Genomic DNA, 23234 nt, shown 5'->3' on the forward strand with positions numbered 1-23234 from the left:
CAATTTCCTTTAACAATGTTCCCACCAGTCAATGTTTGTGCACTGCTCATGCTCAACTGCAGATTTAAAAAACCCATAAATATTTACTTACAGCGAGAGTTGCGTGATATTAGAAGTCAATTCACCAAAGTACGGAATGTCAGTTAGCTCATTGTAATTCATTTTTCTGAAAGAGAGATTCCTTTACTGGCACTTCGAATATACAGATGGTCAATAAAGACAAAGGGTAACCTAAACACTTTTTGTATTTAAATATCATCACAACCCTTTCACGCTGGTTTGACACCTGCAAAACACAAAGCTAGCATATTCCTCAACTATGAACATAATTACCAGTCTGGAAAGCTAAGCAATTCAGAGCACATAAGTGTTTTACTTAAATTAGCAAAACCAAGAATTTCAATCATCATGGCTGGGCGAAGAATTCAGCTAGCAAGATTAGTAGTAGTACTATAAAACTGACCCTGATATACCTTATCAATGAAAAGTAAAGGTACGATGTTCATATAAAAGATTCTGAAGATTAAAATATGACTATTTGAATTTAGATTATAGATTTGCCTTCCCTGATGGGCATCCCAGGAGCTGTTGACACCTAAAATCTCCTGATGTTCATAAATATAGTATCTCTACTGTTTTCTGAAGACGCTTGAGCATGCAAATATTTGGGAGTCGAAATTATTGCTAAATCTTGAAGTCAAAATTAACAAAATTCCCAACAACACAGCACTACTATTTCTATCTTAATAATCAGAAATTAAGCAATGGAAGTGCAACAAAAAGTGCACACTCCCAACTAACTGTAGTTTGCCAAGGTCTCAGAAGCAAGTCACAACATTTAGGATTAAAGATTTTAAAAATTCACCACAGCACTCCAAAGCTACAAATCTACATATGCTGACCTGGAAGTAAACCCACTGAAGACAATGGAACTTGCTTATGAAAAAATATATGTAATGTTGTGTCGAAATCAACACTATTCACCTTCAATCTAAAGCATTTATAATGACTAGAGGGATACAGCCAAAGATTATGCTGGTCGATTAATATCAGTATTCAAATGACAACCTTCTGTAGTTCCTGCCACATTTACATCTTCTAAACAGCTTCCCTTCCTGGGACCCTCCCTCTGGGTTGTTCCCTGAGCCAACCCTACTGTCAAAAAGACAGGCAACTGGTGCCCTCAATATATTGTCAGGACTACAACACTCATTGGCACTGACCACTGGACATACTGGCTGGGGCTGATGGGAGGTGGGAGTCTAGCAACAACTGAGGGCACCGGGCTGGCCATCCCTCTCTGCTTAGCCCATTTTTTCTATTTCTCCTTTCTTAAACCTCTGCCTGTTCTGTCCCCCTGTAATATTACGGCAGCTCAGCTGTTTGCTGATGGAAATTACATTACTATGCCTACCACCAAAACAAACCCATGGCGTATTACAATATAGCTAGAAGAACTTACACTTCTTGTAGTGTTTGACCCGATGAATCAATGCTCCAGTTAGAAGATAATAAATGACTCAAATCTCTGAGGATGGAAAAAGAAAATTGCAAGATTATAAATAGTTTAGACAGTATAAAACTAAATTTATAAAACTTCAATGATGGTAGAGGTACAGTAGTACCTCGGGTTAAGAACTTAATTCGTTCCGGAGGTCCATTCTTAACCTGAAACTGTTCTTAACCTGAGGTACCACTTTAGCTAATGGGGCCTCCCACTGGCACCGCGCTGCCACCGCACAATTTCTGTTCTTATCCTGAAGCAAAGTTCTTAACCCAAGGTACTATTTCTGGGTTAGTGGAGTCTGTAACCTGAAGCATCTGTAACCTGAAGCATCTGAACCCGAGATACCACTGTATTTGCAAATTGATTACATACTATCTAACGTTACATCAAAGAGACAGAGACTCTTCTAGTCTCACATCTGCAGCTTTTAATTCATTCATTCATTCGTTCATTCAAAAATTCATCCACGTTTTCTAGTCCTGAGCAACTACCACATGCCAATCTGTACTTCAAACTAGTAGTGCAAAGTCCTAATACACTGGAAATGCTCATTAAAAGGGGGACAGGGGGCAGAATGTGTTTTAAATACTCTAAAAGTACAATAGTTTGGTTAAAAGATATTAAATTGGGCAAACTAATCTACACTGATTAGGGAAGGTAAACGGCGTTTCCGTGTGCTGCGCTGGCTTGCCAGATGCAGCTTTGTCACGCTGGCCACGTGACCCGGAAGTGTCTGCGGACAGCGCTGGCCCCCGGCCTCTTAAGTGAGATGGGCGCACAACCCTAGAGTCTGTCAAGACTCTACGGCAGGGGTACCTTTACCTAATCTACACTGATAACATGGATCATGGCACTCTTGGTTCTTTTATACAACTGACTGAATAGACTGCTTAGATAGAACATGGTTTTCCCCTAGTATGTTTTAGATGTTCTAGATGTTTTAGAAACGAACCCAGATTGCTTGTGATATCCCAATTGGACAGGTGCCACCTGGATAAATTACCAATTACTGAATAGAAAACCAATGTTTGTTATTAGTTTGAACAATAATCTATTGCACTCCCTATGTCAGCTTTAAAATGGATTGAAGAAATTAAATGTAAAATGTATTTGAGACAAATGCCAGCTCCAAATCACCTGCAAAAATGTTGAGATAAATACAAAATAAGCCAAAATATATCAACTTTTGCTTGGGGGAATAATTAAACAAACCTATTGAGAAAAAGCCTCAATTTGTGAAGATTTGCCAAGATAACACATGTATTACTTAGGAAAGGTTTAAATTAGCAATATTATATTATTAAATACTATTAAGCAGTCAACATACTGGAAATTCTGAGTTAACTAAGACCTTTTAACATACTGCAAGACATAAGTGTGGGAGGAATGTAAAGAATATAGTCTCAGTTATATACAATGTTTTAAAAAATAAGTCACCTGACTTACAGTAGAATCAGGATTTACAACAAAATATTTCAGATTTGACTATAGGGATATAACCTCTCACATTTTTCAATATCAGCTTCTATGAAAGAAGCAATAAAATAAAATATTATTACAGTATAACTGAAGTGAACACAGGTAGAAATTTTTAAGTAGAGAAACACATTTGATGGAGCTGTCATTAGAAGATCACAGGGCAGTTCACAAGATAAAAATACAATGCAAAGGCACAAATAAATAGTTAAAACAAAAACAACAAAATAATAACCCCTCCCACAAACACATTTAAAAGGCAGTAGAATATCAGTCTGTCAAAGACCTGGTTAAAGAAGAACCTGAGATAAATCAGAAATACTACTTATAATTATGATATTACTCCAGAATGTATTGCTTGAACAAGAGGTGAATGGGCTCAACAATAGAAAGTGACTAATCAAAGTTTAGGAAGTAGCAGGAATTGACAAACTGACTGATACCGTGTATCAAAAGTAGTAAGCTACATCTTCAAGTTACTTACTATGAACAATAGTCTCAACTGATTATTTAAATATTTGTGGGCAGAAACTGTTGAAGGCACACTTGATTCGTAGACTATTTTTTATTTAATTAACAAAATATAAATTAAAATAACCCAATACCATAGTCAATTCAAACATGCAGTTCCTTACACGATAAAGTTGTTGTGGGCCTGTACTCTGATACTTCATATGGCTGGCCATTTGTTTTATATCACACCACATGTCAAAAGATTATTATCAGATATATAAATTATTTATGATGTGTACTTTTCCTATGAGACATTCCTATGGCCTGCTAGTATGGCCAATGGTCAGGGACTATGCGTATTGCAGTCCAGTAAATGTGTGGTGGACACCATGTTAACTATCCCCGTGATAATATATTTGGGAAACCTATTGGCTGTGAGTCATGGGAGACCTGCTCCCTGCCTTGCAGGCCTTTTCCCACCTGGCCTAGGAGGGCAAGACCCTGACTGACTCCAGCTACAAAAGCTGAGACTGCTGAAGAGGACAGATACCATCTTGGTGCAGACCCAAGTCATTAAGCCTCACCTGCCACCTGCCATGGCAGGTTTAGCAGTAACAGCAGCAGATATGCTCAATGGTTATGATAATATTTTATTCTCTTGTTAATTATGTTGTTTTAAATGTGCATTTTCTAACTGGCTTCCTTTAAGCAATGTTTTCTTTTGAAATGTTTTAAGATTTTTTTTGTTAACTTTGCTGTTTAAGATAATATTTTCGTTTCCTGCTAATATGTTGCTCTGAATGTAATTTTATATTTTGCTTTCTTCATTAATGTTTTATTTGATGTTTTAATGTGCTGCAAACCACTCTTGAGATTTTTCCCCTTTAAAATATAAAGCAGTATAGAACTGAAATTAATAATAATAATAATAATAATGCTCTGAAAGTTGAATAAAAAAGAAACTTATTCTGTCAACATCAGCATGATTGTATGCATTTTATGGAAGGTTCCAACCTGAACTTTCAAAGGGGGACTAAGTTGCTGTTTCTTATTGCAAGAACAATTTCCCTGCTGATTCTTAAGAGGGAGACCTTGGACCTAAAACTGGCGCTCCTAAAACAACTACAAACATACAATAATCAAAGCAGACTTCTATTTTTACCTTGTCAATGCATTTTGGCTCTCTTCCAGAAAGGAGATGAGACCCAGATTGCTTGTGCTGACAGCTCAAGCACAGTATGTGAGAGAGCAGGGTTGGCACCTAGAGCAAGTTTATGAAACAGTCCAGATAACAAAGATGGCAAGCAGTTTATCTTGTCAGAATGAGCGAACTGTTGACGGACCCTGGCATGTTTGAACACTATCTCCATTAAAACAGAAAGTTCCGCCCCAGCTAGTCAGCCATACCTGCCTTGGTCGCGCTGGTTGATGATCTCTGGTGGGCTAGGGACAAAGGTGAGAGCTGTTTCCTAGTTCTGCTGGATCTCTCAGCGGCCTTTGACACCATCCACCATAACATCCTTCTGGACCGTCTAGAGGGGCTGGGAGCTGGGGGCACTGTTATACGGTGGTTCCGCTCCTTTCTCCTGGGCCGTGTCCAGAAAGTGGGGGGGGGGATGAGTGTTCAGACCCCTGGGCTCTCACTTGTGGGGTGCCTCAGGGTTCCGTCCTCTCCCCCATGCTTTTTAATATCTATATGAAGCCGCTGGGAGAGATCATCAGGGGGGTTGGGCTGGGTGTTCATCAGTATGCAGATGACACCCAGCTCTACCTCTCCTTTAAATCAGAACCAGTGAAGGCGGTGAAGGTCCTGTGTGAGTGCCTGGAGGCTGTTGGAGGATGGATGGCGGCTAACAGATTGAGGTTGAATCCTGACAAGACAGAAGTACAGGGGGCGGGCGGGTGGGGGGGATTCCCTGGTCCTGAATGGGGTAACTGTGCCCCTGAAGGACCAGGTGCGCAGCCTGGGAGTCATTTTGGACTCGCAGCTGTCCATGGAGGCACAGGTTAATTCTGTGTCCAGGGCAGCTGTCTACCAGCTCCACCTGGTACGCAGGCTAAGACCCTACCTGCCCGCGGGACCCATTCAAAAATCACAGGCGGATGAAGCCTGTGACCATGGGACTCGGCGGGCACCCTTAGCGCCCCCCCAACCCGCAAAAGAACCCATTAACGGGCTCCGGAGCGAAGAGGGGGAAGTGGCGCGGTGCTGAGAGTCAACTGCTTCTTCCGTGGAGCGAAGCCGCACAGCCGTTGCCGGAGAGCGCTGCCTTTTTCCTGGGACAATCTGGCTTCTAAAATAATCACCCGTGAGTACCTAAACTCGGACAATTGGACTCTAAATAAGGACTTGTGAGCAGAAATGAAAATTGGACTTAAAAGTTTACCTTAATTTGGCGCTGAAACGGGAAGGTCTAAACAGGAAGTCAGCCTTCCGTTTCTTTGTAGATAGATTAAAGCAAAGACATGGTAAACTAGAGCTCAGAAAATCGCCTGTAAAAGATTAACTTTCATCATTTAAAATTGTTGAACCCCCTTCGGAAGCAGGAGAAGAGGGGGGATTTTTTCGGACTGTTTAAACCTGCAAAAGTGAGGGTAAAGTAAAGTAACTTTCCACCGTCCTGATCCTGGAGCGGGGTGTTAGGACTGACGTTTTTTGAAGCTCATTGACCAGAGACAACGTTTTTGACAGATAGCTATAAGAAGAGAAACTTTGACTCCATTGTTCCCCTTCGCTTCTTAAAGGAACAAATATTGACAAAATATATGAAAAAGGAAACTTTTGTTGCTAGACTTGTCTTTAAAAGAAAAAACAAATAGAAGTTTTCCCCCTAGAGGGAGATTGTGAAACTGTAACCAACTTCGGGGAGCTGGCAGCTGTTACAGATTACAATCGTGGGAATAGACATCTGACCTTGCAGGACAATGTATTCAGAAGCTCTGTTGTGTGCTTTCTATAAAACAAATGCCCTACTGGAACAGCTACATGAGAAGACGAATTTAATGGCTGATTCGATTAGAAATTTTGAACAGGCAGTTGGAAATTTTGAACAGGCAGTGGGAAAATATGTGGAGCCCACCCAGGAATTAAATCAGGAGTGTGCCCTGACAGAACAGGCCCAACAGGAACATGAGCTTTCGGATTTGACAAATGAACTTGGAAAAAGCCAAATTTGGAAAGAAAAAGTTTGGTTTGGTTTGGAAATGGGGGGCTGGATAGACCCCCCCCATGCAGGGATGTTTGGACTTTTCAAGTCTGGCAATGGGCCGTGAGATGTCTGGGATTGTGGGGGCTCCTAATTTTGGAGGGATTTTGAAACATGTTCTTAAATACCACATGGAATTTAGTGTGGATTATGGAAAAGGGGCTGATCTGTCGAGAAGGGTCAAAAATATTGTTAAGCTGAAGTTCCCATGAGTGAAACGAGCAGGAGACAAGGGAAAATACAGTTACAAAAATGAAGAAGAGCTGCGGAAGGGACATGGAAGAGACTTAAGGGCCTCGGATATAAGGTTACCAGGTTAATGCGCTAGATCGATGGGATAATAAGGACTGACAAAACCCGGGACCAGGAGGAAGGGACGCTGGATGAAGATTGGATTGTTTTTATTTCTTTTTCTACTACTAGGATTGTTTTATAAAATTGATGAACGTTAGAAAAATGTTGGAATGAAATTACTTGGCTTTAGTAAAAATGTTTAAAGAATTATGTAAGAATATTATGGTTATGAGAAGTTGGTAAAAATAAGATTTAAGTTTTAAGTTTCAAGGTTTTTTATAGTAAGATAAGATTAAAATAGTTTAAGGTAATGTAATGACAGAATTTTATGAAATATGGAAAGGATTTGCTGCAACAATTAACAACTAGGATACAAAAAAAGGGAGGAGGAGGAGGAGGTCAAAGAAAGAAGGTAACGACAGTTGAGGATCTGAGAATAATGGATTTGTTTTTAAATGTTTGTGGTGTATTTTTGTTTTTTTTGAATTTGTATTGTTGGATGTGGTTTGTGTTTTTCTTTGTTCTTTCTTTGTTCTTTTTCTACTTTGTTTTCTTTTGTAACTCTAAAAAAAAAAATTTCCAATAAATATCTTAAAAAAAAAAAAAAGACCCTACCTGCCCGCGGACTGTCTTGCCAGAGTGGTGCATGCTCTAGTTATCTCCCGCTTGGACTACTGCAACGCGCTCTACGTGGGGCTACCTTTGAAGGTGACCCAGAAACTGCAATTAATCCAGAATGCGGCAGCTAGACTGGTGACTGGGAGTGGCCGCCGGGACCACATAACACCGGTTCTGAGAGATCTGCATTGGCTCCCAGTACGTTTCCGAGCACAATTCAAAGTGTTGGTGCTGACCTTTAAAGCCCTAAATGGCCTCGGTCCTGTATACCTGAAGGAGCGTCTCCACCCCCATCATTCAGCCCGGACACTGAGATCCAGCGCCAAGGGCCTTCTGGCGGTTCCCTCATTGCGAGAAGTAAGGTTACAGGGAACCAGGCAGAGGGCCTTCTCGGTAGTGGCGCCTGCCCTGTGGAACGGCCTCCCAGCAGATTTCAAAGCAATAAACAACTATTTTACTTTTAAAAGACAACTGAAGGCAGCCCTCTTTAGGGAAGTTTTTAATGTCTGATGCTGTACTGTTTTTAATATTCAGTTGGAAGCCACCCAGAGTGGCTGGGGAAACCCAGCCAGATGGGCGGGGTATAAATAATAAATTATTATTATTATTATTATTATTATTATTATTATTATTATTATTATCGATGAAGTAGTAGCTATTTCTCCCCTGATTTTTCTAAAAGCTTTGTCCCCAATATTAGCTGATAACAGCACCTGCTACTTACATTTTATAGCACCTCTCTTTTTAAGATGCAATATTATTATTGCTATATTATTGCTAAACAGGAGACAGAAGATCAAAAATAAATTCTCATTAATTGTGATTTTTTTAAAAAAAATCTGGTTTGAGCAGATGCAAGAGGATACAAATTTGTTGCTTTGAACTTTCAACCTTTGAGTTATGTCAGATTATGTCATACTTAGAGTAGACCAATTGAAATAATGGACTTAAGTTAGTCATGAGTCATAAATTCACACTACTCTTAAATATGGCTTAGTTAGTCTGATACACCCTTTTACTACAAAGCAACTCAGTGGACAATTAGGAGCCAATTCACACACCACTATCAGGTTAGTAATGAAACATGTGGAACATTTCCTCAAAATAATTTACCCTGTTATTCTTTCTACCAAATGTTGCAATGACCAGCTTCATATTTTGAATTATACTGTAATCCAGAAACCTGCCACACCATCATGACATTGCAGTATTTAGCTAGTAGTGTTTTAAACAGACAGAAGTAACAACAAACAGGTTTTCCAAAGGCAGCTCTGCTGCTTATGTTGCAAAAGCAACATGCATATTAGGCAAAAATAACTGCACCTTGTTATATGAAGCAATCAATAACTGGTTAGGAACAAAGTGATAATCATATTCAAGCAGATGATTTCCCCCCTCCCCTTTCCAAACATGTCAGAGCATACAAAAGTCATGCTAAGGCAAGTAAGAAATTCATAATAACCTTAAATGGAAACAAGAAGCTGACTCAAGTTTTGCTGCTTAACTGTTCTACCTCTACTGGGTATCTGAAGAAGGTATCTGAAGAAGTGTGCATGAACAGGAAAGCTTATACAGTGGTGCCCCGCAAGACGAATGCCTCGCAAGACGGAAAACCCGCTAGACGAAAGGGTTTTCCGTTTTGGAGGTGCTTCGCAAAACGAATTTCCTATGTGCTTGCTTCGCAAGACGAAAATGTCTTGCGAGTTCCTGCAGGTTTTTTTTCCTTTTTCCCTTTTTCCCAAGCCGCTAAACCGCTTATCAGCTGATGGCTAAGCCGCTTAACAGCTGATGCTAAGCCGCTTATCAGCTTATCGTTAAGCCGCTTATCAGCTGATCCTTAAGCCGCTTATCAGCTTATCGTTAAGCCGCTTATCAGCTGATCCACTAAGCCTGCTAAGCCCTGTAGCACTAATCCGCTAAACTGCTAATGGGCTTGCTTCGCAAGACGAAAAAACCCGCAAGACGAAGAGACTTGCGGAACGGATTCTTTTCGTCTTGCGAGGCACCACTGTACCCAGAACAAACTTAATTGGTCTCTAAGGTGCTACTGGACAATTTTTGTATTTGCTTCGACTGTGTCAGACCAACACGGCTACCTACCTGAATCTGTTCTACCTCTACTATTAGAGGCAGAGTGCTTCTGAATGCCAGGTGCTGGGAATCGCAAGTGAGGAGAGAGTTGTTACTTTGGGGCATCCGGTTGGCCACTCTGAGACTAGGATGCCAGATGGGCCATTTTTCTGATCCAGCAGGCTGTTCTAGTGTCCTTAATCAAGCAATCTATTTTGTCATTAGGTCACAACCAGTTATAATGTTATGACATGAATCTGGCAAATAAGTCAGATTCATTGCTACACGGCTGGTTGTTTATCTTGTAGGTTTCTGTTTTTGCTTTGGCAAGGACATTAGCTGGTGGATTTTGAAGGGCTGACTACAAGATCAAGCAGATATATCTTTGCTAAAATAAGTATAACTTAAACCTGTATAGGAGGGTACAGCTGCCTTAATAAAATCTAGTTACACCTGTCTACAATAGGGATTTCATGGAGAGTTGCAAAACAAACAAACAAAAGGCAATTAAGAAATCTCTAAAGAGAAAGCCTTCCCCTGTCACAAAGTTTTACTGTATAGAAAACAAACCACAGAAGTGAAACAATTTTTGTTACTGTATAATGGAAATGGAAAATTGCTCATGTCAGGTTTTTTAAGTCATTAAAGTACTTTACACCAGGGTGGATTTGATTTAAATGCAATCAATTTTAATCATGATTTTAATCACTAGTCAGTAAGACTTGATTTAAATCATTTTTTTACCGAAAGACCTATTCTTCCTGGTATCATCTTAATATTTACAACCACAGAAAGGTTTCATTTTTGGAATAATAAATTTTCAGAGTAGTTTTTATAGTTATATCAAAAATTACTGATTTGGTTATACTATTAGAAATACATAGACAGATAATTATGAAATTATTGTGAGGTTTAATAAGTTAACTGTTTATATTTGGACAACTTTTCTGCTGTACTTTATTGGAAGGAGAAAAATAATCATTTCCTTAATAACAATTTAAACAATTTATTTAACTAAGACAATAACATTATAGCATATGTATCCATGTTTGTTAACTGATGTGATTAAACAATATTTTTTTTAAGAGACTGAGTTTTAGCACACATGAAAAACTTAAAACTAGTATTTTTCGTACCATAGGACGCACCGGACAATAGGACGCACTTTGTTTTAGAGGGGGGAGAACAAGAAAAAAAATTCTCCCCCTCTCTGCCCAGCGCCCCTTCAGCGAAGTGGCAGGAGGCGCTGTGCAGAGAGGGGGAGAAGTTTCCCCCTCTTGTTTTCCCGCTCTAAAACAAGGTGCCGTTTAAGATGCGTTCAGGCGGCTACCTTGGAAGCCTGGAGAGCGAGAAGGGTCGGTGTGCACTGACCCCTCTCGCTCTCCAGGCTTCAGGTTCCTTTCGACCTGCTCTTTGGGGCTGGCGGGGGGAAGCCCGCAGGGTGCTTCTTTAGCCCCGCGCGCGCTCTCCCGGCTGGAGAGGTGACGCGCGGCTGTAGAGGCTCCTGCCATAGCCGCGCGTCACTTCTCCAGCCGGGAGAGGGTCGCGGGGCTATGGCGTCTTCGCTCCATAGGACACACACACATTTTCCCTTCATTTTTGAAGGGAAAAAAGTGCGTCCTATAGAGCGAAAAATACGGTAATCCTTATTTCCTGATGAATAGCCTTTGGACTATAATGTAACTTAAATAGAAAACTATCTTTATAAAGTTTTTTTCCTCCAAAAGCATTTTATTTTTAAAATCCAATTTTTTAAAAATCCAATTTTAAAAATCTGATTATTTTTAATCATTGATTTTTATCCACCCTGCTTTACATACAAAAAGGTAATATAGTATCCTTCTGGAAATGCTTAGATCCAGCCCAGCTGGATTCTAATATAGAGCCTGAATCCTAAGGTAAGTAAACATAAGGAAATTCGCATCAGTAAACTTTCCCGTTCTCTCATTTGTCTTCTAAAAAGCCTCTGTAGGAGGTAGAGAATAGAGGGCTTTCATGGACAATATGGGATGGGTTGCTGCTGGGATGAGAATCATCCAATACCCTCCTATCAAACATTGTTCAGGAGGGACTCCTGAAATAAACAAGAGGCTGGAGGGAGGAAGAAGATAGGATACTAGCATGAAATTTTATGGATAAAGCCTGTTAAAACTGTCTTCTCTTCAGTTTTTCAATACTATACATACTATGAGACTATCAACAGGAAAAATACACTAACGCTGGTCTCAGCAGGGAAAGCGGTTTTTACTGCTGTTATAAACCAAGCATCTACATATTCTAGTCTACAGGGATTCAGCTGTAGTAAGCAATGAATTATTAAAATACCAGTATCATGTAGTCAGAGGTGCTGTTAATGTAGCTGTTCGGTACCATGAAGCTGTAAATAATTCAAGGAAGGTATGAAGAATCACAGCACGTTTTTGAAGCAGTTAGGTCTGAATTTTACAAGTAGCAGAGAAGTGTGGATGATCTTTCCTTCCTCAGCAATCAAAACAAGGGCAGCAGGGTTTTTTGTTGTTGTTTTTTTTAAAAAAAACCATTACTCTTCAAATATTAGCTTGGAACACTTAGAACACCAATTACACATTAATGGTGCTATTACAGACTTTGGCAAAGACATCTACAAAACTGTGCTGCAATCTGTAACTGTGCTATATTTGTAAACTGCAAGTGGGGCCTTTATTTTTGTATTTCTTCCACAGTATGAAATTGCCAGAGAAACTGTACATTCCTTCAGGCTCATGCTTCACAGTAGGAAAAAAAAGCATTGCTGACTAGGGACTTGTTCACACTAGAATGGGTCCCTGAGGCAATGAATGAGGGAAGAACATCAGCTCCTTGGTGCCAGAAGTGATGTTAGTGAAAATGCAGATGTTTCAGCGGGAAGCAGCAAATAAGAGACTCACACAAATACTCACAGTGACTTTACAGATACAGCTTCGCAACATTAAGACCTAGAACAGACTCCAGCGGACTTGAGGCACCCTCACAGAAGCTAATCACATCTTTGTCCCACCATCATCACTTATGGTAAAAAGAAAAAGGTTTTAGCAACCTTTCATGCTTAATCAGGGCCAACCAAAAACCACAACCTATACCAGGGCAAAAAGGGATCAGGGATTGTCTTAGCTGCACAGAAATTCAAACTGCATTGCCAATTTCCTTCTGTCTGCAGCTTCTAGACCCAGATTAATGGTACAGCTGCCTGATGTCAAAAGTCTCCTCTTTCAAGAAGGTCAAACTGACACCATAGGTTTCTAACATTAAGTCAGTGTCAGCAAAGTATCCTGCTTGATGTATGGTATTAGATCATCATTTCCACAGTCAACAGAAATGACTTTCTAATAATAATGCTCCAAGCGAGCAGTTGCTATAGTTATTAGTTAACTGCAAATAGGGTAGAACTTTCAGATAATATTATTAAGCAGCAGTTTGCACTATGTACAGGTTGAGAAAGTCTGCTACACAGCATTCATTATCATGCCCATATCATTTAGAAGATGCTTGCATAAAATTCTTCCTCTGGCTAGCTTTGCTTTCTTGGGCTTGTGAAAGGGATGAGTGGCAACCTTGGAACTTGGAGTTGTATCATTTTCATCCACCTAGGAATATGCATATAACTGCAGAAATGCACCCAGCCATGTAAGCTTTATGGAAAACTCCTCAGAATCACTACCAGCCATGCATCTAGCACCACTCAATTACCATTAATATTTTTAAAATTATTATTCCTATGAAGTTTTAGAGGTTTGCTATGTTAAACATTTCTAGACATTTGTTCTACACTGAGCACATTTTTATTTTGACACTGCAAGGCTTCACTTGGCACTTGTAAGCAACACTCTAAAGGGTGACAGATTGGTGAGAAATGGGAGAGAAAATAGTAATCACTTTGATTATATTGAATACCCCACCACAGAGCTTGTTTGACTGCATCAGCTATTAGCACAAAGCTACCCCCATGGGGGTATCCAACTTGCTATTTTCCTTTGCCATGAATGATTCATAATTCAGCCCTAGAAAAACAGCCTATGGTATCTTTCACCACTATGCCAACAGAAACTGCCAACAAAATCCCCTGAGGTTCTATTCTGCAAGTTATGAACTAATGGGCAGATGTGCCAAGGGCAAACAAAGCCCTCGTGCCCTACATCACAATAAAGTATGACATCTGGCAACTGATTTTTGTCTTTGAAAACCTATTATAGACAATTCAAGTGAAAAGTAATAATTTTCCACACTATTAACTTGCTATTTGTCAAAATACTCCACAATCACAATGAATGTACCCATGCTGTTATTTACAGCACTTCGAAGATTGCATAACATGAGAACCCCACCTTCTCACTGTATTTGCTGCTAAGCTGTTCTGTATACACAATCCTTTGCCTGCTTGGACATAAGGGGTTTTTTTTTTTTTTTGTTTTTTTTTGGAAAAGCTAAAAATCTGCTCTCATTACAAATGTCAAGGAAAGATTTTCTTTTGTTTTCCTAACGAAACACCTCACTTATTCTTGATGAGGAAACCATTTTTCTTGGCAAAGGCTTACATGTAACCTGGAAGAGACTTGAAAGAGACTTGAAAGGCTTGTTAAATGTAATAAATTCCTAAATGGTGGAACATTATTAGTGCACTTAAGTAATATTAAGCTCAACTTCATAGGTACCACAGGCAGAGCATTTCCTAGCTAGCATGTTTTGCAGTGAGGATGATTCTGAACGATCATATGTCTAGCAGCTGATGCAAAATAGTTTTTCAGCTTCTTAGAAATGAATGATGATAGAAACCCATGTCAGTGTCAGAGAACTGTTATATATATACCACAATTGTATACTGATGATTGTGTTGATAGGCTGTTACAACACAAATAAGATGATTTCAGTACTGGGACTGGTCTACCCAGTCTGCTTTGTAGAGTTAAAGCAAGAGTATCTCGTTTAATAAAGCCTACTGTTTCACTTGAATTCCATCAGGAACTACACTTATTTTCTGAATTATCATAAAGTGTTAATGAACCAAAATGTAACTCTGGCCTATTTGTACCACTTTAGAATGAAAGCAAGGTTTTCACATGATTCAATACGCCACGTGGAAAACAACCTTTCCGCAGTTCAGCCTCCATACCCAGGGACTGGAAACAGCCAATGTAACACCATTTTTTAAAAAAGGAATCAGGTGGGGGGAGGGCCTTTCCTGCAAATCACAGGCCACATAGCTTAACGTCTGACAAAATGCACTGTTAAAGACAAAATCACCAAATATACAGAAGAATAAGCCTTGCTGAAGCACAGCCAGCATGGCTTCCACAAGGGTAAGCCCTGTCTCACTAACCTATTAGAGTTCTTTTACAATAGCAACAAGCATAATAGGAAGAAGTGATCTACTTGATATTATGTATGTGGACTTTAAAAAAAGCTTTCAACAGACCCCCAAGTAAGTTTGTTGTTGTTGTTGTTTAGTCGTTTAGTTGTGTCCGATTCTTCGTGACCCCATGGACCAGAGCATGCCAGGCACTCCTGTCTTCCACTGCCTCCCGCAGTTTGGTCAAACTCATGTTCATAGCTTCAAGAACACTGTCCATCCATCTCGTCCTCTGTCATCTCCTTCTCCTTGTGCCCTCAATCTTTCCCAACATCAGGGTCTTTTCCAGGGAGTCTTCTCTTCTCACGAGGTGGCCAAAGTATTGGAGCCTCAGCTTCATGATCTGTCCTTCCAGTGAGCACTCAGGGCTGATTTCCTTCAGAATGGATAGCTTTCATCTTCTTGCAGTCTATGGGACTCTCAAGAGTCTCCTCCAGCACCAGAATTCAAAAGCATCAATTCTTTGGCAATCATGAAATAATAAATAAGTAGTTCATATTCCCCAAGAGGAGCTCAACAGGAAGCAAAGAGCAGGAATAAATGGACAACGTTCCTGATGGAGGGAGGTAGACAGTGGAATCCCTTAAGGATCAATACTGGGACCTGTGCTTTTTAACTTGTTCATAAACCATCTGGGGTTAAGAGGTGAGCAACGAGATGGCCAAGATGCTAATGATACTAAGTTGTTCAGTTGTTAAAACAAAAAGGGATTGCAAAGAGTGGAGTTGGATGGTCAAGGGAATGGAGAAACTCCCCTGTGAGGAAAGGATGTCAAATTTGTAGCCTTTTAGTTTAGATAAAAGGTGAGTAAGAGGAGAAGTGATAGAAGTGCAGAAAATTATGCATGGGATGGAGAAAGTTGATAGAGGAAAAGCTTTTCTCCCTCTCCCATAATGATAAACTCATGAACATCCAATGAAGCTGAACATCGGAGAAGTCAGGACTGACAAAATAACTCTTCACACAGTGCACAGTGATGGCCACCAACTTTGAAAGAGAATTAAACAAATTAATGAGTGTAAAGGCAATCAATGGCTACTAAAGAGAACAGGATGCTGGACGAGATGGGCCACTGGCCTGATCCAGCAGGCTCTTCATATGTTCTTAAGAATGGCTACGATACACTTGCCAAAACAAGTACTTTTTAAATTACAGACTTTATAGTTTTAAAAGAGATAAATCATTGTTTTGTTTCATTCACTGCACGTTATAGTAATGGGGAAATGCTGTTGCTCAGTGACAGGGCACACACTTTGCAGAAGGTCCTTGGTTCAATTCCTGGCATCTCCAGAGGTGAGAAAGACCCTGTTTGAGACCCTGGGGAGCTGCCAGCAGACTCGACAATATGGAGTTAGATGGCTCAGCAGCCTTAAGCTAAATATTTTATAATGTAGCAAGCAAGAAAAGGGGAAAGTGTGTTGTAGCTCCTCCTCCCCCTTCTTTTTGTTGGAAACCAAATACTGAGTTAAAAGGGGGGGGGATTGGGAGGGGACACAGAAGAGAACTTCCTTTGTTTCAGATTAAGTAATTGTAAAATCATAAACTGTCTTGGCTAGGACTGGCATTAAGAACATTTAAAATTTAATTAAGATAAATACTTGGCTATAATACAATAACTATTTATTTTCAAGGTGTGAACTGATTTAATCCCAAACCACTTATAGGTTGTGAGTTCTTGCTCATCTCCACCCTTCAATTTAGTGAATTTGAGGAAATTAACACATATGCATTCCAAATCTTACATGTTTACTTTGAAGTACGTATCATTGTGCTCAAAGACGTTCAACATTTATTTTATTTCAAGGTGGCTCTAAGGGCGTGCAGAAGATCATAGGCGCAGTCCCTAGTCTCTCCAGGTAGGGATGAGAGCTACTCTGCCTGAAACCCTGGAGAACTGTTGCCTGTCAGCATAGACAATACTGAGCTATGGTTTGATTTGGTATATGGGTGCTTCCTATGTTCCTACTAACACTTCATCACCACAAGGACACCTTATGGAGCAATTGAATGATCCCCACTTTCCTCCCCCGCATCTCCTGATTCTGTCCCCAACCCTCCAGAGCAGATGTGAAGGCACACACAAGGGGAGGAGAGACAGGAAAGCACACTGCACTAGCACAAAAAACCACCCATCCTTTTTGTTATAAGAAAACTCAAAGCAACTAAACTTCTGTACAAGACTCAGGATTTGAGTGCTTTGCATTAATCCAATGACCACTACACCTACAATCCAGAGAGCGAGCGAATACACAGAATCATAGAATTGTAGAGTTGGAAGGGACCCTGAGGGTCATCTATTCCAACCCCCTGCAATGCAGGAATCTCAACTAGATCATACATGACAGGTATGTATAGCTCATCTTAGGGTACATCTTCTAATTTATGGGCTTTAATTGAGTACTTGACACACTCTGCAAATTTGAATACTTGAGTACTCTGCAAATGCTTTTTTGGGGGTGGGGAATATGATGCTCAGACATTGTTTGTTAATGAATAATCCTTTCCCAGAAAGACACCTGGGCTATATACAGATCACAGTTAAACCAGTCACAGTTAAAGCAGTCAATCCATAAGACAATACCGTCATCCATTTTCCACATGGACACCATGTTAAAATGCATGGATTGGAAGTTCAAGTGGAGATTTTGAATGAGAAAAAAAAATGTTTATTTAAAAGACAGAGAGGCAAGGAGGAAAAGAATAGATGGTGTGCCTTCAACATGGTGAGTGAAATAACGCAAGATGAAATCTTATATATAGCAAGTCAGACCAAAAAAAGGTTAGAAAAAAGTAACATATCCTTACATACTTTGGAAAGAGAACAGCACCCCGATGAGCAAGATCAAAGGCCTATCCAGACCAGCAATACATTTCAGGGAATGGCCAGGGCACAAAAGCAAAATGCTGTTCCATAGTTTGTCACCAGCACTGAATACTGTAAATTATATAATGCCTCTGAACCTGGAGGTTTTATTTAACTATCAGTTTGACAGATTGTGAATGGATCTATCACTTTTGCCCTGCTTAGGGTGGTGCACCAACTGCAACTAGACTTAATTTTTGCAATGCACTCTACGTGGGACTTCCTTTGAAGAGCCTACAGAAACGTCAGTTGATCCAGAATGTATCAGCAACAAAACTAGTTGATGTTTGTCTACATGAGCATATTATACCTGTTTTACAACAGCTGCACTAGTTGCCTATTCACAATTCAAACTGTTGGTGATTATCATTGAACTCATAAACAGCATGTGCTCAGGATCCCTGAGGGTTTGTCTCCTCCCGTATCAACTTGCCTCCACCCTAAGATCCATTAGGGAAGCTCTTCTTTATGTTTTGATTGTGAACAAGGCACAGCTGGTTAGATCACAGAAGTGAGCCTAGATTGTGGAACTCCCTATCTTGGGTGCCAGTTTGGCCTTCTCTCTCCTTGCTTTTTGCCACTTTAAGATGTTTTAGTATTAGTCCAACAGGCATTTGACATGCTGATACTTTTGCAATCTTATTTTAAAGACTGGTTGCATCTTCTGCACTTGCCTTTTTTTCTGATGTTGGACTCTTGAATTTCATTGTTATTTAAAATGTTAGGTCGCTGAGTACTAACAATTCTGTAGAAGGGTGGGCTATAAATATTTTTAATATCACCATAGTCTGTGGACTCCATTAGCTGCTGTACAGCATGCACAGGGTCAACAACTCTTGGCTGGTATTGACTGCAAGTGAAGGTTTGTCATCATGAACCAGCTGCCCCAACTTGGGAGAGGGGGATGTTCTTGTCTCTATCACCATGCTAAGATAATATTACTGATTTCTTTTTTAAGTTGACTGCTATTGCAAAAGAAAATGGTGATAATCCTCTGGCTATCAAGTGATAAAGTAAAAACAGAATTAACTGAAAGAAAAATGTTTAGTTTAACAGTAACTATTAAACAGTAACTATTAAACTGCGGGAGGCAGTGGAAGACAGGAGTGCCTGGCATGCTCTGGTCCATGGGGTCACGAAGAGTCGGACACGACTAAACGACTGAACAACAACAACATTAAACAGTTTTTAAAAGGGAACGAGGATTAGAAATCATAAAGCATTCATGTAAAAAATAAAAAGCAAGTTCAATGATGTATTCAAAATTAGATCAAACAAAATTCTAGATGCATACATTTTGCAGGATGAGTGTCAGGAACACTGCTTTAAGGTGTTTCTGGTCTTACTTGCAAGGCTGGTTCCAGAGAGCAATGTGGCAGGCATGTTCTTGACCCACCTGGCATTTGTATTATGAGGTGCCACCAGGCACTATTTTGTCCTCGGTGCTATTAAATGTCCATGTGAAGACATAAGGAGCAATCACTTCAGGATTTGGAGCAAAGTGTCATCAGTATGCTCTTGGAGCTTGATGAAGACTTTTTAAAATTACAGCAGATATTTTAAATAATTGTTTCTGATTTTACAGTTAACTTTAAACCATTTTATTCCCACTATATCCCTTTTGTACACCACTTAGAAACTATAGTGTTAAGCAGTATATAAGTAGTTGAAAAAATGAATAAAAGATTTTCCTGCAGCTTGGATTAAGCACTAGAGGACTCAGCATGCTCAGTGAAAATGGGATGCTGACTAACTGTTGAGGTTTGGAGGGGCGGAATGGAATGAAGAGACTGGAACCCTGAACAAAGGATTTTCACACTGTAATGTTTTGTTTTAGGGCTCCATGTGTTACCATCTATATGCTGTTTGGTATAAGTCTTGCACAACAGAACTAAGTCACACATTTATTACACAATATAGAAAGCTAAATGCCATATGACGTGGCTCTCTTATCTTGATTAAATAAAGCCCACGCTCAGTAGCAGAGCATTTTCTAAGAGGAGGAACCACAAGCAATGATAGCACTTTTCTAAACCTTTAAAAGCAAAAAACATTTTTTCAATTAAACTTAGAGAGCAGCTAGCAGCTGTTCACCAGATTTACTTAATCAAGCAAAGTAGCAGAAAGCATCTCATGTACTTCTGCCTGCAATCCCAAACTCTTACACAGGAACATTTCCCACTGAATTCAGTGGAATTTACTTACAAGTCGATATGCACAGGATCAGACTGCAAGACTGGTAAAGCTCCTTCTCTCATACAATTCATCCTGGACCCTGCAGTTGGTAGGCTTGTTGCACTAGGCAGTGAGGTAGGTATATGAGAGCTTTCTCTGTTGTGGTCTGACTGTCAAATATGCTATTGCTTGAAGCTGAGAAGACAGAGACCCTGACTAAAGCATTCATATTCTCCAGGCATGTGAGGTAAAGTAGTGAGCCCACTTTTGTGTTTAAGTACTTCCAGGCTCTTCTGCTTTATTAACTAACATACATTATTTGTGTAACAGCTGTTTATTTCATGACACCCTGGAAAACACTATGTGTGATGGTCTATAAATTTGGATAAATAAATTAGGCATCATATTCAGAAGTATCAAAAAATGAATTTTAAATGGTAGATTTAAGATTAGACTGCACTAAAGGATTACATACACTTCATAAACATCTATGCAGAAAAGTAATCAGATTTCAAACGGGGGTTTTACACACTTACAACCAATTTCTTCCAAAGATCAATTTAAAAAAAATAAATGATGCTACAGCTCCTTTATTTAGAAAGACATGTTGTGAAGGAAAACACATTAGTCTTGTATGCACATATACATCTGTGCATACAAAACTAATGGAAATTCTGAACTGTGGGGCCAACAGGACATAAAATGCAAACGGTCTGTGACATTTCTAAGCAAGGAGCCTGTATACATTTGGGTTTTGCACAGAAATGTTACAGACCCCATTGTTTATCATTTTAAAATCATTTTTTCACTCTGTACCCACATGTGTATATATGATCTGCCAACTGATGATAAGACTTCATGAATCTTGACAAAGTGAGCTCATGTCTACAAAATCTTATGCTGGAATACATCTGTTGTTCCCTAAATTAAAGGCTGCAATCTACTCAAAAGCCCACTGAATTCAACTGGGCTTACTCCCAGCTAAATAGGGTTAAGATTGCTATGTAAATTAGCTGTATTTCGTTCCAACAGGACCTAACTGTGTCATGGCAAGTTTTTCATACTGATGTCAATAGGATCCAAGTTCTGGATTTTAAGTGCCACAATACTTTTTCTTGTGTACATGGCAAGTTTAGCCATCCTCTGCTTTATTGTGCAGATTTAGACGTGTGACAAAAAAATAAATCACACTCCTCTGGCTTGACTGTAATATCCCCAAGATATTCAAAGTCATCTAACTAGCAACTACCTTCCACAGTCAGTAGCAATACCATTATTAGGAAGAAGTAGTCTCATAATTAAACGACTTGGCATTAAGGCCAACTATGAGAGGTCAGAAACAGCCCTGGGCTCATGACCAATGACTAGAAGAGTCTCATCAGGAACAAAAACAGCAACCACACTGCAAAAAGAAATCCCAGTTCTGTCTTTCACAATATGAATTGCAGACAGATTCCATTTTTACATGTCAAAACAATACAAATACAAATACATAAATGTGCACTACCTTACCTTTTTCACTTGCCTTTGGTATGCTATTTATAGACACTAGCTGACTACACAGAACAATATTTAGCATAGGGTTACCTTAACCATCAATGATGCTTCAGTGTCTGACTGAATAACACAAAGACACATCCCAGGATCTTCCCCAAGCCAGGCAAGACAACTAAGTTTAGCAGTTGTCCCTCTCCCAAGTACTGTGATTCCATCAAGGGGTCTTGTGAACTTCTCACAGAGAACTTCCAATACCTGCAGCCTACTACAATTACCAAAATTAATTGCTAGAAGTCAAATTGGTTTATTTGGTACATTTATATCCCATCTTTTCTTTCAATGAGCTCAAAATGGTGTACATGTTTCATGACAACTACACTGACATAAAAACTACCAGCATGTATATTTGAGTGGATAGACACTAAGCAAAGGAATACTGGGGCAACTTATTTTCATGAAGACAGCCCCAAATTTGCCAATCAGAAAAGGGACACTCTTGAAAAGGTTGGAATCAGAACTACAGAAACAATAAGAGAAATAATGATGGTAACTGATGCTCAAACTTTAACAACCATTTTAAAAAGGAAACAAGAGTCATACTATATAGCTTTATATATTGCTCCACAATAAACCATATCTAATATACCACTAAGTGATACCTGTCCAACATGTTCAGTGAGATAACTGACAGGCAAGTGTAACATCTGTGTAACATGATAAAAGGGTCCACTCATGGGGGAACAGCACAGTAGCTACCTAGTCCTTTATCTTCTAGCGAACATACTTCAGCACTTCTTGGAATACTGTCACAAGCTCCTTAATGACATTGAAAACAGTCTCCTATCTGCCTGCCTTGAAGTAAACATCATCTGATAACAGAGCTGAGCAACTGGTGTCCTCTCCAGATTTTGTCAGACCTCAGTTTTGATCATGACTACTGACTATGCTGGCTAGGCTGATGAGAGTTGGGAGTCCATCAACATCTGGAAGGCCACAGGTTCTCCACCCCTGCCTTAAAATAACAACACTGTCGGATTTCCCTGATTGTGGACACTTAGCCAGTACAGCAAAACTCCACAACTGATGTTTTGGTCTTCTTTGTGTGTTCAGCAAAAGTTAACAGACCATACCACAGATTCACCAAGGCCAGGTTCAGACTATCAGTAGCAACTCCTGCCAACTTTTATCAAGAGCAAGTGGTAACACTGTCTGGAAAAAGTTCCAGTAAGCGATAATACGACACAACAGAAACCGGCAGGCGAACTATGCTGTTGTAACAGCAGCAGAACCCAAAGCGGACCCCTTCACACAAACGAGTTGCGCGTGAGCGTCCCACCATTTGGCGGACAAACACAAATCCAGAGTTAGGAGGGGGAGAGAGAAGACTCATAAGCAGTTCCCATTGTTTTGAGACACGAACTTGACACCTGCAAGCGAGGGGATCCACAAGATCCTCTTACCTGCCCATCCTTCAGCATCCACGCATACAACCACCCCCACTCAGCTTTGCCCCGCGTCAAGGAGAAAAAGCGAGACGGGAGGCGAGATTTGCCCTTTAGGATCTGAAAAGGACAACTTCTGAAACCTCCACTCAGGATACCGCTTTGCCCGTGACGACTGAGGGGGGAGGTGGAAGCACCTGCCGTGTCTGCGGGGCGGAGACCCTTCTGCCCCTGGTGGAAAAGGGGAACGTGAGGATGGAGACGCAGAAAA

General features: G+C 40.0%; 1 protein-coding gene across 1 annotated transcript in view; it reads right to left on the reverse strand.

Moving 5' to 3' along the window:
- The window catches only part of LRIG2 (leucine rich repeats and immunoglobulin like domains 2), a 46837-nt gene that overhangs the window by 23245 nt on the left and 358 nt on the right, over nucleotides 1-23234 (reverse strand). The window contains exons 2-3 of the mRNA XM_081009801.1: nucleotides 1463-1528; nucleotides 92-166 (exon numbers count right to left, since the gene is read on the reverse strand). Of these exons, the coding sequence (XP_080865927.1) occupies nucleotides 92-166; nucleotides 1463-1528 (141 nt within the window). The remainder of the gene's footprint in view (nucleotides 1-91; nucleotides 167-1462; nucleotides 1529-23234) is intronic.

Source organism: Podarcis pityusensis (assembly GCF_964106645.2).
Source record: "Podarcis pityusensis genome assembly, chromosome: 6".
Classification (NCBI taxonomy): domain Eukaryota; kingdom Metazoa; phylum Chordata; class Lepidosauria; order Squamata; family Lacertidae; genus Podarcis; species Podarcis pityusensis.